At 37.0% G+C, this 14681-nt stretch overlaps 1 protein-coding gene across 1 annotated transcript; it reads left to right on the top strand.

Moving 5' to 3' along the window:
- Window positions 1–1838: 1838 nt before the first annotated feature.
- LOC145219681 (inter-alpha-trypsin inhibitor heavy chain H3-like) lies at window positions 1839–14073 on the top strand. The gene is made up of 20 exons (XM_080087010.1): window positions 1839–2051; window positions 2471–2676; window positions 3600–3762; window positions 4418–4518; window positions 4657–4785; window positions 4947–5086; window positions 6837–7019; window positions 7444–7569; window positions 7668–7815; window positions 8185–8365; window positions 8715–8859; window positions 9286–9406; window positions 9706–9901; window positions 10376–10592; window positions 10860–11013; window positions 11186–11260; window positions 11641–11814; window positions 12139–12321; window positions 12888–13093; window positions 13614–14073. The coding sequence occupies exons 1-20, from the start codon at window positions 2018–2020 to the stop codon at window positions 13798–13800; spliced, it is 3069 nt and encodes a 1022-aa protein (XP_079943136.1). The 5' UTR covers window positions 1839–2017; the 3' UTR covers window positions 13801–14073.
- The last annotated feature ends 608 nt before the right edge of the window (window positions 14074–14681 follow it).

The raw sequence follows: 14681 nt of genomic DNA, 5'->3' as shown, positions 1-14681 counted from the left end.
TATGCTTTGAAAGTTATTTAGCCTGTTGTTGGCACTACAGCCTTTGCAGACTTTGTGAAACTGGTAGGCGTAGTGACAAATTTTGATCAGAAATCTAATATGTACTGATCACATGAAAGTGTTGTTTAAAATCAGAACAGCGAGACGTTGTTTTTTCGTTATCCTTTAAAGTTGTTTAGATTTTTTTTCATCGCACTTTTTAGTCGGTTATATTCTTCAAAAGAAAGCGTTGGGAAAAAGCAAAAATTTGTTTAGACAATTGATTGATAGAATACAAACATAAATGTTTGTAAATAAACATTGTAAATATTTTCTCATTGTAAAAGCCGTACCATTGCACTAGTTACTGTCAATTTTATGGCAGAACGTTTATAGATGTTGCAGTGACAATACAAGATTTTGTGTTTCAAAGGATACCCGCCAACCGTAGATTGCAGTCCACATTTTTATTACGGAGGGAGCAGCAGCGCTAAATCCTTGCCTACGGGTGTTAAGTAAAAGACAGTTAATTTAGTGCTTCAATTTAGCTTTGGTTTCATTTTTGTCGAAGAAACGTTTGTCAAAATATGCCGGTATCTTATAGAGCAGGGGCGGGCAACTTCTCCAGTCGGCGGGCCTGATATGGGAAAATGAAGTACTTGGCGGGCCGGATTCCTGAATCGATACATTAATCGCGTATTTATCCAGTGATTTAAAATGGATTTTTGACCACCTAAACCAAATACATTCAAGAACATCACAAATACAATACAGTCCAAACAATCTAACTGATATAACATAAAATTATTCACCACAGCAAATTTAATGCATACACCACAGACTTAGATACTGCTGAAACGCTAACTAGGCTACACGTGTGGAAACAAAGGAAACCGTGAAAGCAGGCCACACACATGGTTGGCAGTTATGTCGTAACAATGGACGTATGGTGCAATGGTAACAACGGCGGGAAAGTTTGTTGCTATTAGGGAGCGTTACTGTCCGTTACAACTATAATTTGACGCAGTAAGCAAGTAGTGGGGGGATTGCGGCAGACTGTGGACGCAGGCCACATTATCATGTAAGACCTGAAACTGTCTGCGGGCCGCTCAAAATCTCGTCGCGGGCCGGATCCGGCCCGCGGGCCGTATGTTGCCCGCCGCTGTTATAGAGTCACGTATAGTGATTGCCTAAAGTCTTAAACATTTGTAAAATGTGCTTTATGTCTGCGTAAGTGTAATGTCATATTAGATTACATAAATCAGCCTGTGTAACAGGGTGGTCACCGACGTAGCCTATTATCAAATACACAAAATACTCAAAAAGAGCGGCAGGTGATCATCATCAGTGTAATTTTATATTTGCAGAAATATTAATTTCGTCTATTCAGAAGGCATCATCAGTTTCCGTCTCATTCAAATAGAATCTTATGTCCGCGTTTAGCCTTTTGTGGAATTTGACTGTCTTAGGTTATGTTTTCCTTTAACAACTGCCGTAAAAAGTTCACACGCCAAAAAGTCTCGGTGCATTGTAAACGAAATGCCCTTGTTTGTTTTGCATTACAGCGATAACTGACAGTTTACGATACAAATCACCTGAACGACAACCCCTACTGAAAGGGCAACTCTCTCAGCATTTAGTATAAACAGAAAAATAAACGTTTTGTTCTTTGTTTAGATCAATATGACAGATTGAAGTGAAACATATGAAGTTTCTTTTCAAAAATATCTCACTTTGTGTCTCTGAACGGTTGCCGCGATTTACTGGTTATGAAAATCAATCCTAAAAGCGTAGTTCAAATATAACAGCCCAAACAACAAATATGTTTTATCGTTGAGAAATGTTCGAAATTGCTCGAAAATGTTTCTTATGTTGTTGCAGCTGTTTAATTTTGTGGGATTATTGAACGACAGTGTTTGCCGAAAATTGTAATTTTAAGAAAGTCAGAAGATTTTGCAAAGTGATACCTGTGCTGGACGCAAGAATGATTTAACTAGCTTCGATTTTTCGTATTTATCTTCAAATATTAACAACCAAGATGGATGTACTGTATCTAATTTTTCTGCTAGGGGGTAAGTTTCTACTTCGCATTTGAAGTAGCATGGTTTGGAAGTAAATTAGTGAATTGGGTTAGATTGGTAGCCTATTTGATAATTGTTGCCTACTATGCAAAAATATTTGCGTGCTAAGAATGAACAAAAATAAATATGTTTAATAAAAGTCCTTCCACAACAAGACAAAAATGACATAGTAAAACATAAACTTAGCTTTCGATTATTCCCAATTTCTAACGCTTTTTCATGACGATCTAACTGCAGCGCGTTTACCCATTTATCAACTAATTGGGCTTTGCCTATTTTGCGCTTTATGGCGTTTCTACGTTGTGAAGCTATTATCGGCTTGGTGATTATTTCAGTGCAATTGTTTCCCTATGTGTTCTTTCACCAAGCAAAATAAACTTAACTCAACCCGTTTTTTTTTTCGATTTCAGCTTTTCAGGCAGCATCAGTTAGATCACAAAACTGCAACGTAACCTTAGAAGCAGAATACCACGCACAACAGTTTCACACTCCGAACTATCCTGAACCATACGATCATAACTTGAAGTGTTACTGGTTGCTAAGAACACCTGGCAACGGACAAGTTGAAGTCGTGTTTGAGGATTGGGAAACAGAGCAGGACTACGATTATATAGAGGTATTCAAACATTGGGCCCGCTTTTAAAATCTTACCATATTTTAGATCATTTTCAACGTAGCGAGAATATGTAACGGTATGGTAGTGTTACACTACACTATAAGTGTACTATTAAAGGCTTCAAAAGGTGTATTTTGAAAGTTTTTACGACAAACTTTCAGCTTTTTACGCATCGATGTTTTTTTCAATCGCAAACGGCGCGATTCATGGCATTTCAAATTTTACCTCTTTTGGTATTTGATACTCTTTGCCAGGGTAACAAATAAAACTGGGAAAATATACACACCAGATACGAAAAGTACAGTTACAACTAAAATAGGGTATTCAACAAAGTGTAAGCTGATAGATTAGCGAAGAACCACGATGCGTAGAAACATGCGGTGTATGTGATGTCAACAGCCAATGGCCTAACAGGTACAGTTCTTTATTAAGCCTATTGGTATTCTTTAACACACCATACGTCTACTTTTTTGGGTGCATGTCAAACTTTTTCATAAAATTTAGTTTTTCCTATGGGAACATTACAAAATCCCAAAATGTCCTCCTTTTTGCACTATTTACTTATTCTACAAAACTGAATAGCAGTTTTGTGACGCCGCAAATAAGTTAAATTTAATGTTCGTTAAATTTAACACAAAACTTATGTATAACTATTAACCATATGTTCAAATGTGTGTAACATTTGTAAAATATTGCAGTAATAATCTTAGACAGAGCAAAATGTCCTCTTTCTGCATAAAAATATGGCGGGTCCAACTAAATGCTAAACAAAACTTCGCGCAAAACAGGGATCGCAAAATGTACCTTGTAACGTATTCCAGCAGAAATGAACGATTGAACATTTAAACTTCCACGTCAGTCCTTAACCACAGTTTGTTTAGCCACAGTAAACAACCTTCTCAACGCTGTACTTAAAACCACAGGTACGTGACGGCAGTACGGGGGATTCCCCTCTTTTGATGAAGATTCAAGGTGTTAAGGAAACAAGAAACATCAAACTGGTTTCATCTACCGGGGTGTTATATGTGCTTTTTATCTCGGACAGAAGCGTATCGGAGCGCGGTTTCAGAGCTATTTACCGTAGAGGTAAGAGTATTGCTTTGCGGTTTAAATTACCAAAAAAACTTCCTATTAGTAAGCTTTATGTCATAGCAGCCTGTGTAACAGGGTGGTGACCAACGCATTTGTCTTAACTTATCAAATATACAAAATACTCAAAAAGAGCGGCAGACGATTAGCGTCAACGATGCTTTGTACACTGGCGAAATTAATATTTTTGTTTGATAAATAAAGGATTTCACCGATGCTCATCGTCTGCCGCTGTTATTGAGTATTTTGTATACCTTTCTGTTAGTTCTAATTTATTTCCAGTGTCCAGCCTTTAATCATGCCCACATTATCGACCAAACTCGAACGTATAAGCCTCGGGTCCGAACCCTATAAAAAAATAAGTCCAATTTTGTTAAATTTTACAAAAATTTATGAGGTAAAACGCAAACACGAATGTGGCCGAGTGTAAAAGCCCAAATCAAGCCCATTTTATTCCAACCAAAGCCCGAACCTGAAAAACCTGCCCAAAGCTCTGTCTTAAATATTTGAGTTTGACGATGTCTGCCTTTTTTTCGTTGATGTTGTTTGCATAATTTCTGCCTGTTGCTTTTTGTGTTTTTGAAATGTGTAATGGACGTTGCGCAGATTGTTAGTTGTTTATTTATCCCGCATTTATTGTATGTTCCTTTAGCTCTCAAGACTGAAATCAACATCACAACTGTAATTCAGTTCACCTTGGCAGATACAAAGGTCGCCTGTCGTGTGGAAAACCATGATAATATCACTAGAGAGGTAAGTGCTTTATTGTTGAACACAAATCAATGTCGTCCAAATGTTGATCGTTTAGGTTCAGAAGCATTTGTTTTATGTAAGTTTATTGATCAACATTAATTTGAACAGTTTTGAAAACATTCAAACATCTATTCTCAGGTTGTCTTCGAACACTTATTGCCCAAAACAGCTTATGTGACGTCATTTGAAATGACGACACGCGGAGTGACGTTTCGTGGAATCCTCGAGATTAAAAGAGAGGCATTCGTAAAATACGAAGAAGCCTTTGTAAGTTAACAAAACAGAACAAATTTTTATAGAAGTATATTCACATAAAAAGAAAGTAGTTTCACGTTGGTGAAAACCAGGACCTAAAAGTTAATGTTGTTTATTATTGCCAAAAGTGAGTTTCTTGGGTTGTTTTGACTAGGTTATTTATTGTTGTGAAGATTCGAGCCATCACTACTCCTTACGTAAGTGGTCTAAAAGTGTCAATGAAGCGATTCGTTACTTCACTTTTCGTACTCCCTGGAAAAGAAGTTGTCTTCGAATTAAGATACCAAGAACTGCTTGCAAAGACCCAATCAAAGTAGGATGATATTCTTATTTAATCAAAGTACGGCACACGAGTCCGTACGTTATAGTTATCATTACGAGGTGAATCTGTTTAACAAAGCGTAGTGACCTCGTGACGGCTATATTTATTTTCTGTAATAGATGTTTTTTTGTTTTTGGTTACCAAGAAATCGCGTTAGGGCTTGAAATACTCGATCCTTGCTTAATATTCATAAGGTTATCCGGCCCTCTGATAAAAAAAAATGGCCGACACCTGATGCCAAAGCCAACAAAAAACAGACAGTCCCAAATTGAAATTAATAGGACCGGCTCTATTAATTAATTATGGATGAGAAAATACGAACATAACAAACTTCAACCAACAGTAACACGATAAAAAAAACTGCATGAATGGGTAAATGTAGGACATTTCTTGAAATTTCGTCTTCACATGAACCCATAAACCAAAGAAGTAATTTTATGTCACTAACCAATGAGATTAACGGGAAGCAATGAGACAGTATCTACAAACATACATCGATTCTATATCAACGACCTAAACCCGATACGTTGAAATGAAACTTAGCCTGTCGTCGGAAACAGTAGGGTTATCCTGTTCTATCTCTTGAATAGTTACCGTGACGAGATTCTTACGATAAGGGTACCTGAGAAAACAAATCTTAGGATGCCTGCAGATCGTATATAGCTTCAGGGCTGCGCACCTTGTAACATGAAACCATATGTTTAACCAAATTCAAAGCCTTAATCATAACATAACCATTCGTGATTGACCTATCACCCCTGGATAAAACAACTATTGCTGAACGCGATTGGCTTTGTTATTTAGTAACATTTAAAAAAATGAAAATAGGAGAAAAAATGATAAATATAGTTAAACGAAATTTTGATCAACAACTTTCTTTCATTTTTAAGTCATTTCTGGAGAGAAAAATTAAGAAACTTCTATTAGCTTTTATGCTTTTCTTACACCTATAGTCACTGACATAAACAGCGTGCTTGAACACGTAATGTACGCATGGGGTTTCTCAATTGAAGCTGATTAAGAAATGCTTTGACATTTCTGACTTCCACGCTGTTTTTTTAAAAGAAGAAGGTGAAGTGAACCTGAGAGGGTAGCTTGTTTGTTTGCATCTTAGCTCAACACAAGACACCTGTAACCGCGTGTTACGAGCAAAAGTATTTTGTGTTGTACACATAAGTACATGGCATGTACCACGTGTCTTGGCCACCAACCAGACCGGTTTTTACCCTAAATATATTCACTGCGGTAACTTGAATTTTTCAACATTTTCTCCCCTTGTTTTCGTGCACGACGCAGCGAGCTATCTTGCACTTTATCGACGACGAAAAAAGAAATCGACCACGATAAGTTCGCAGTTAAAATCAGTTTGATTAGAATAATGACAAGGCTCCTCGCCGTTAAGTTTTGGTTGAAAGTTCAAACCGATTTAAGATAAAATGAAATATATCATTGTTTTGGTTTGCAAGGTATCGGAAGCTTGGCCACTCAAATTTTCGCAAACTATAACAGTCAACAAAGCTTTAGCAAAAAAATATTCGGAAACACTAAACATAACCTTTTACAACAAGAAAATTACCAAGCTAAGTGAAAAAACATCAGTTATTTTAAAAATAAATACATTTGCCGAATCACATATATTCTCTCCTATATTGTTCAAACTGTAGTGCGACTCCGATAAACTAGGTGATGATTTAAACTAGTTAGTCTTAAAACATGTGATAATACAGTTTTTACTTTACAGGTACGTTTATCAAGCTACTGTCCAAAGGGAACAGCTGTTTAGCAACATTCGAGTGGATATATATCTTTGTGCAAGGGACCGTATTGATCTTCTTCGATTGCCGCCGATCGCAACTGCCAGCAATGAGCTAAGTTCAAACTCATCCCAATTCATACCACCTGGATACACTGTGACTAGACGAAGGTCAGTACATGGGTAAAACAACACTATTTCTGTGTGGTATTTTGCTTTCACACAAAACAACGTACAAATGTTTGGCGGTTAATTTCACTTGAAGCTGTACGCAAGCCTGAAATTATTGCCCGAACCTTAAAGTACAAACCAAAAACCTGACTTAAACTGTAATTGTCTTGATAACAAATATCCATACTTTAATTTACCAAGGAGAAATTACGATACACATATGACCGATTGTAAAGACAGGCCCAATTGAGGCCCTTGTTATTTAAAAGCTGAAACCCCAAAAGCCCGCACTCACTTATCACTATGGTTTCATGAACAATAGTTTTTTAATGAGTTTAAAGTTTAAGGAGGACAAATCACGCTCAGTTATGGGGTGAAAATAATCTCCACGGTCAAGTGCCTATCAACCTTTACTTTTGCATAGAAACTTCGTTCACGTGTCGTATCGTCCCCCGGCGGTTAGAGAAATAGCGCCACACGGTGGTCACTTTGAACTCCAGTACAATCTTACCAAGCAGTTGCGAGCTGGAACATTTTACATCCAAAATGGGTATGTTTGTACTTTCTTCATTACTACTTATACTTCTATGTTACTGCTTCTACATGCAAAATGAGTGCATAATTTACGTTGAATGCGTTTGTTTTCAGATATTACTTGCACAACTTTGCACCAGATCTGCATGAGATCCATCGACGAATCGTGTTTGTTCTTGATATATCCGGTTCTATGGCGGGTATCAAAATGAACCAAGTTCGATCGGCTGTGAAGAACATTATCGCCGACTTAAACAACAACGTAAGAAAATGTCAAATGTATGTTCACAAAACTAACTGTAAGTTAGGGAAATGTAGCAGCCGTTTCAAGACAGTATCTATAGCGATCACAAGTGATTTAATGACACCTACGTAAAGATTGTTTTTTAAAATGTTTTCAATAGTACTTATCAGTATTAAAAGCTTTATGCCAGCCAAACTTAGAATTAAAAAAAACACTAAAAAAATAACATTTGAATTTATAAACATTATTAGGAATTCTGACCAAATAATTTGGTTTCCATTGGTGACTCGCGTGAGCATTTGCAATTGATCAAAACAGATCATATTTGAAACCTACTACAATGCTTAATTTAAAAGGAACGCAATTAAAACCTGCCTAATATTTTAGGTTCTCCTCAATATTGTCCTATTCGAGTCAGTAATACGAGTTTGGAAAGCTAGAGAAGGACTTGTCCCTGCAAATGAGGAAAACAAGCGATTAGCTCTCAGATTCATGAATAGTCTCGAACCAGACGGCGCTACAAATATCAACGATGCGCTTATGACTGGTCTGAGACTACTTATACAGGGTAAGTCCGTGGTCTCATCAAAGAACGATAATAAAGGATGTACAACAAGAAGCGCTTACCTACTTCAAAATTGTAATAAAAAGCAATTGCCGAAAGCATTTCCCTAGCGAACTCGTTGCAATTGACCATTTTTGAATATTCATAAAAAAATGGTAAAATTATCTCTTTCTAAATGTGTAAAAAAATAGACACAGTAAACCTTGGTTAATCTGGACCCGTTTGAACCAAACAATTCGTCCGGGTTAGGCAAAGATCCGGATAAACCGATGTCGATTATCATTTCTTTGTTCATGTAATATTTGTCAATTCTATGTAAAACAAAACTTGCAACTACAAATGCTCTTAACAGATACCAGTGTGGAAAATCGTCCAATGCGTTCATTCATTCACCCGACAACCGATTATCTCATATTTCTAACCGACGGCAAACCAACAATAGGACCCAGATCATCAACAGCAATATTACGGAACGTACAACGAAGCAACAGTCAAGGGTAAAAACTTTTACAAAACAGAGGATTGATTCTATTTGAATAAGAGACTAACGATGAAATTTATCTATTTTCATTGCACTATTGAACTGAGGACTATTTGTAAGATAGAGGTCCACCTACGTTATATTTACTCATATGTAAAAAAAACAAGCACAAGTTTACAAATTACAATTATTTGTTGATTTTGTATTGCGACGCGATACATTGTTAAAGTTGAAACAAAACCCTTAATATCTACGTTGTTTATAACCATAACTGCCAAAAAACGTTGTATTAAGTACCTGTACTTTATAGCGATCTATCAAACAAACAATGTTGCTTAATTGATAGCTATAAAGTACTATCCGTGTGTAACATTACTAAATTTGATAAATTAAACCACAAATTTGATTAAATCATTGCCAACCTGAGAAACATTTGTTTTAGGTATGGAATTTATTCAATTGGCTTCGGTGAAAACGTGGACGTCGACTTTCTACAAAAACTAGCAACGCAAAACGGTGGGACATGGAAACAAATTTACGAAGACGCAGATGCAGGAATACAAGTAAGAAAAACTAATACATTGTTTTGAAAAAGGTATAATATTGCCATTTAGGCCAAACCAAATGGGGCTTTGAAATTGGCAATTGTGCATACTTTTATTGTTGCTTTAAAGCTAAGACATATCGTTTTAGATAGCCGATCTTATAGCATAATGGATTACTATTTAGATACAAATAATGACTATTGTTCTAAATTAGATATGACTAGTGTTTAAATGGGACAAGAAAATGAAGATTTTTTAATCTTCGGCGCCCCTTGTGCCACTGAATTAACAAAGGTGCTTTGTCGCATCTTTAATAGATACAGAATTTTCTTTCACTAATTGCTGCACCACTGCTGGTCGAATTAACAATTAAATATCCCGATGATGTGGTGGAACGATCAAGTACACTGAATCATTACGTGCTGAGAAAGGGTGAAGAAATATTAGTGGCTGGTGCATTACCTGATAACTCAACGCTGCAAGACGGAGATGTCGTAACTATCTCTGTCACAGGTAAGAATAAAGTTTTAAGTGTTTATTTTGCATTGATTCATAAACAAGAAAACCACCCAGGAGCATTTATAGTAAACACAATCTATTGCTCATGTCCGAATTTTGCTGTTGTTGTTATTGCTGTATGGTGCGATTGTTGGACCGCCTGCAATGTACACAAGCTTTTAGGCAATATTCTATTTTATCAAGTTGTGTCCTAATTACTATTCCGTGATAATTTTCCTGATGCTTCGTTAATTTAACTATTTGTATAGGTAAAAAAATCGTTTTTTGTTGATTTTTTTGTATTAGCTTTGAATACAATGCATAATCCACAGTACGCGGGTTCATTTGAAGCGTGGTACCAAATTAGGCCAGTCTCTCAACCATTCTTATGCGTCAAGACAAAGGCCAAACAAATCTAGCTTCCGGTTGGATTCGAACCCATGTGTGACACTTAGTCTTTAACTATTCCTCCTCTTTTGCAACTAACAGGAATGTCGGAAGCGAGAGAAAAAACCGTCAAATACGATCTCAATGTGAAAAATGTCACAACTTGCAAACAATCCGAAGTTTTCCAAAGAGTTCCGACAATAACCGATCGGGTATACGCTTTGTTGCGCCTTAAGGAATTACACAAGAAGTTGGAAGGTGCCACAACCGAACTTGAACGTAGAAAGTATAGAAAAGAAGCAATTGAGCTTTCAATGAGGTACATACCCCTTTTCATCTGCAAAGTTGGTGATTGTTAGGTTGAGAAGAAAACCGTTTGTGCTTTATCTTTGGTTTTGTGCAGCCAAAAAGCAAGTTATGCGCATATTTTTGGCAGGATTTAAGAGCCTGGCGTACTTTGATTTATATTTTTTGAATATGGGTGTGTTCTGATCGCTGGTCCTTATGGACGCTTTAGGGTTAATCCCAGCATTGAATTTGTGTTCAGCTAAACTAGCCTTGATTTCGTTTATCATGTTTTGTGCAGATACGGTTTTGTCACAAACGTCACCGCTCTCGTCATACGCGCCGATACAGGTGACGTCACCACGCCCACTACACCTCCATCGGAAGTGACGTCACGCATTGTTACAAAGGCACCGCGACCAGAAACAAAACAACCGCTCCCGTGGATATTTCAAGTAACTTACATAATTTTATACCAGAATATCATGTAACTTGTAACCTCAATAATATGCAAATTTACTCAATCCTTGAACCATAAGGAGTTAACAATGATCTTGAGTTTGACACAAAGGGTTTATATGTGTTGGAAAACATGTTTACACTCAAATCTCAATGTCGTGTTTGCAGGGAGATCCCCATTTTATCATCAATCTACACGATGACATCACAGTGTGCTTTACGTGGGCCGGAGTACCAGGCAAGGTATGACAAAATTTGAAATATAGCTTTCAAAACGGCCATCTATCCTACGTTTTTATTGTGTCTTGCGTTCTCTTATGTATCACTGCGTGTTTCCAGCAAGTATTGCGTGAAAGGTATTTAGTTGTGCGACGGTCGTGTTGCAAAACTTTTAGCCTTTTATGTTTTATGCCCTTTTGTGTGGCTTTTTTCAAGACACTGGCAATGCTTTCTTAGCAAAGTAATATTTGTCTTAAATCAGTAAGCTATGACAGATTTTAACCTGGAAATAAATCTGTCCAAACCTGTGGCTCAAAGCAGTTATATCTAAATGTTCCACGACTTTTTCGACAATATCAATCAAACCAGAAAATAGAATTTATCATTTTGATTTTTTCCCTCAGGTCTACAATCTGCTACATGCCCCAAAACATGACATAAGTGTGAACGGATTAGTCGTAAAAGCTCCAGCCCGGCCGCCTGATGAAACAAAGAGAGTGACTTGTTCGAACCACGTACAAGAATCCTACTTCTACTCTATAGCTCTTAACTTCGGAAAAGCTAAACTTGCTTTTTTGGTAAGCCGGTGTTTTTGGTTTGTTTTCTGGTGAGGAAACTATAGAACCACAAACTGTCCTTTTGATCGACTGGCAATTATACTTGAGTCAACCGACGTTTGACGTCTCATTCGTCAATGAATAATGCCTGGTAACAACACTATAACGAACCATAAACAAAGACATGCAAAACAATTTTTCACAAACATCAGCGAAAATTCATGATCATGGAAGGTCTTCAATAAAAATAATGATAACCAATAGAACCTCGTCTTGTTTTTCACTTATTTCTCAAACTGTTAAACCAATTTGCTCAAATTTATTTATCGTGATGTTTGCGTTTAGATCAACCCTCATAACATCACGATCTACAATGGAACGGATGGAAAACGAGTCAAGAAATCAGTTATTTATGTGTCAGACGAGGCTTTGAACTTAGATGGTCCTACAACCCATCTCATCGTGTACGATGTATCCAGGCTACATTCTATGGTCAACGTTACATTAAAAGGGCTCGTTACGTTTACAGTAAGTCACGCTGTTCCTTTGTAAATTGAGCTGTAGGGCCAGGCAATTTACCTACTAGAAACATTCCAAATGTAACCCTAAAACAGGCCTACTTTTATATGTAGCCTATGGTTTGACATTCCGGTATATGAAGTATAGGAGATCTAACGAAATGTAGGAAACCCATACACAAATATGCACTAAAGAGTTTTTTGGCAAATTAATGCCGGAAGGGTAATGTTCCTTTGCAAACTTGACTTAACGGCCAAATAGGGCGAGATAAGGCATTTCTGAGAGCCTATAGAATCTGAGGCTATTGTTGCAGTGTGGCAATATTTATGTTTATAACGAAAACATTGCGAATTGTAACCATATACTTCCATATGTATCAGTCGACATACCTGCCCATAATGTAGTACACGCAACAAAAAGTACATAACATAGGACACCGAATAAATGCTAATGTGCACTAAAAATGTTTTGTGGCAAATAAATGCCGAAGTCATACTAAAATTCAAAGAAAATCTCATTCTGCCAACAATTCTGACTGCAATGTCAGTGTTAAGAACACCATTAAACATGCGCAGATAAATCTGCATCGAACCCGGGATAGACTTCTGCTTAACCATCTGAAACCGATGGAAGATCACGTGGACATGGTGGTAAGCGGTGCAGAACACCTCTCGGACACCTCAAGTGGAATTTTTGGCGAGTTTTTGTCACGAAAGATGCAGAGGCAATCTAAAAGGGCACACGTTTTCGAGAGAAGGAAGAAAGAATTTCTTAAATACAGGTTTGTTTCGATTCGGTTTATTTGTCCAAAAAAGGCCCGATAAAAAAATGACAGTTAATTGATCGTTTGCCAAGAAATTAGAAAAGAGAGTAATTAAATTTCAATCACAAAAATGCAAACTACTTCTTGGCACATGCTTAAAGTAGTTTACGTAACAGCATTACAAAGGTAGTTTATCTTAAGTTAGTAAATACTGGCTGATTATAAGACCTAATAAACAATTTCATGTAATGAAACCGGGCGCCTGAGATGTACAAAAGATATATTCGAATGAAATATACACATATCTTTGCGCTTCATGTCCTTTGCATTTTCCGCCCATTATTTTGTTAATTTTGTGTTTTACTTTTGAAGTGTTATTACCCTGATGAATGCGACCTTAATATGACGTTGAAATTTCGGTAAAAACCGTAAATTTGCCAGGAGAGCATCATCTAGTTTACATATTATGCCTGGCAGCAACAGTTTACAAATGCACAATACTTTCAGTGCAAACTTATGGACCTTGCTATTGTTTTAGACAACGCCACGTTGAAGTTCAACATGCAGAAATGGTGGACCCTGTAGCCCATGGAGAAACACTCAGTTGCTATTATATTTGTAATGCCACCGATTTTCTTAGACAAGATACCAATGCCTTTGAAGTTACAGATTTGCTCACAAGCCAATTTCAGCTGACTGATGCCGGTAATGTTAAGGTCACTTGAAAAAAACAGCACACATTTTTATTGAAACAGCTTTGCAAGATTTTTGTTCAATCTTGAAACATTAGTTCCAATGCACGATTTTGTACATGCTGCAAACGAGACGTACCAGTAATTGTATCAACAGCCCAAAAGGGCTAGTTTACTGAAAGAAAAAGCTTTTGGGTCATATGTCTTTGTAGTGTTTTTTGATAATTTTGTACATGCCTGTATATTTTGCACATGTCAGCATATTTTGAGAACTGTGTAAAAAATATAAATCACTTGAACGTGTTGCTTTTGAGACTGATTCTGAGCAACCTGTATCTTAAAATATGACAGCGCAGAAATTAACCTAGAAACTTACCATTATAAAAGCAGTGGAATAGAGAGTCAGTAGGCATATATGAGTCAAACGTAAAATACCATTTGAGAATCTTAACGTTATTTTTAGCGCAGTAGCGCCATCTTGCGAATACGATTAGCAAGAAACTTTTACCGGCAGAAACAAAAATTAGATGCGCATCTCTATTTCATTACCTTTTTACGGGGTTGGAACCCACGAAGCGCCATAGGTAGGCTACGGATTCCGATCAAATATATTTTTGTTCATTTTCGACTGGCATCCGAGTCAATCCTAGTGAGACTAAAACAATCGAATATGCTCTGTCTATAAAGCCAAACGTGTTTATGCTAAATTTATATTTGGACTTCAATACGTGGATTAGTGTCAAAAATATAGCAACAGCGAAAACGTTGTGCGCCCTGATGTATATGTAGGCGTGTACTACTTAATGCTGGTGAATCTTACCTCAGAGTTGCAAATTGGGCCAGGATCTTTAGGTCGATTTCGGGCCAAAGTTTAAAATCACGGACTTGTTTCGGGCCCGACAGTACACTCAGCA

The sequence above is a fragment of the Phallusia mammillata genome, chromosome 3, assembly GCF_965637545.1.
Source record: "Phallusia mammillata chromosome 3, kaPhaMamm4.hap1.1, whole genome shotgun sequence".
In the NCBI taxonomy this organism is placed as follows: Eukaryota; Metazoa; Chordata; class Ascidiacea; order Phlebobranchia; family Ascidiidae; genus Phallusia; species Phallusia mammillata.
The sequence above is the reverse complement of the archived record's forward strand: the minus strand, read 5'-3'. Positions and strand labels throughout refer to the sequence as shown.

Bases quoted from the DNA above. Each gene is read 5' to 3' on its own strand.
- LOC145219681 (XM_080087010.1), top strand. From the start codon at position 2,018: ATGGATGTACTGTATCTAATTTTTCTGCTAGGGG. The intron at 7,816-8,184 runs GTAAGAAAATGT...CTAATATTTTAG, and splicing joins TCGCCGACTTAAACAACAAC to GTTCTCCTCAATATTGTCCT. The intron at 13,094-13,613 runs GTTTGTTTCGAT...CTATTGTTTTAG, and splicing joins AAAGAATTTCTTAAATACAG to ACAACGCCACGTTGAAGTTC.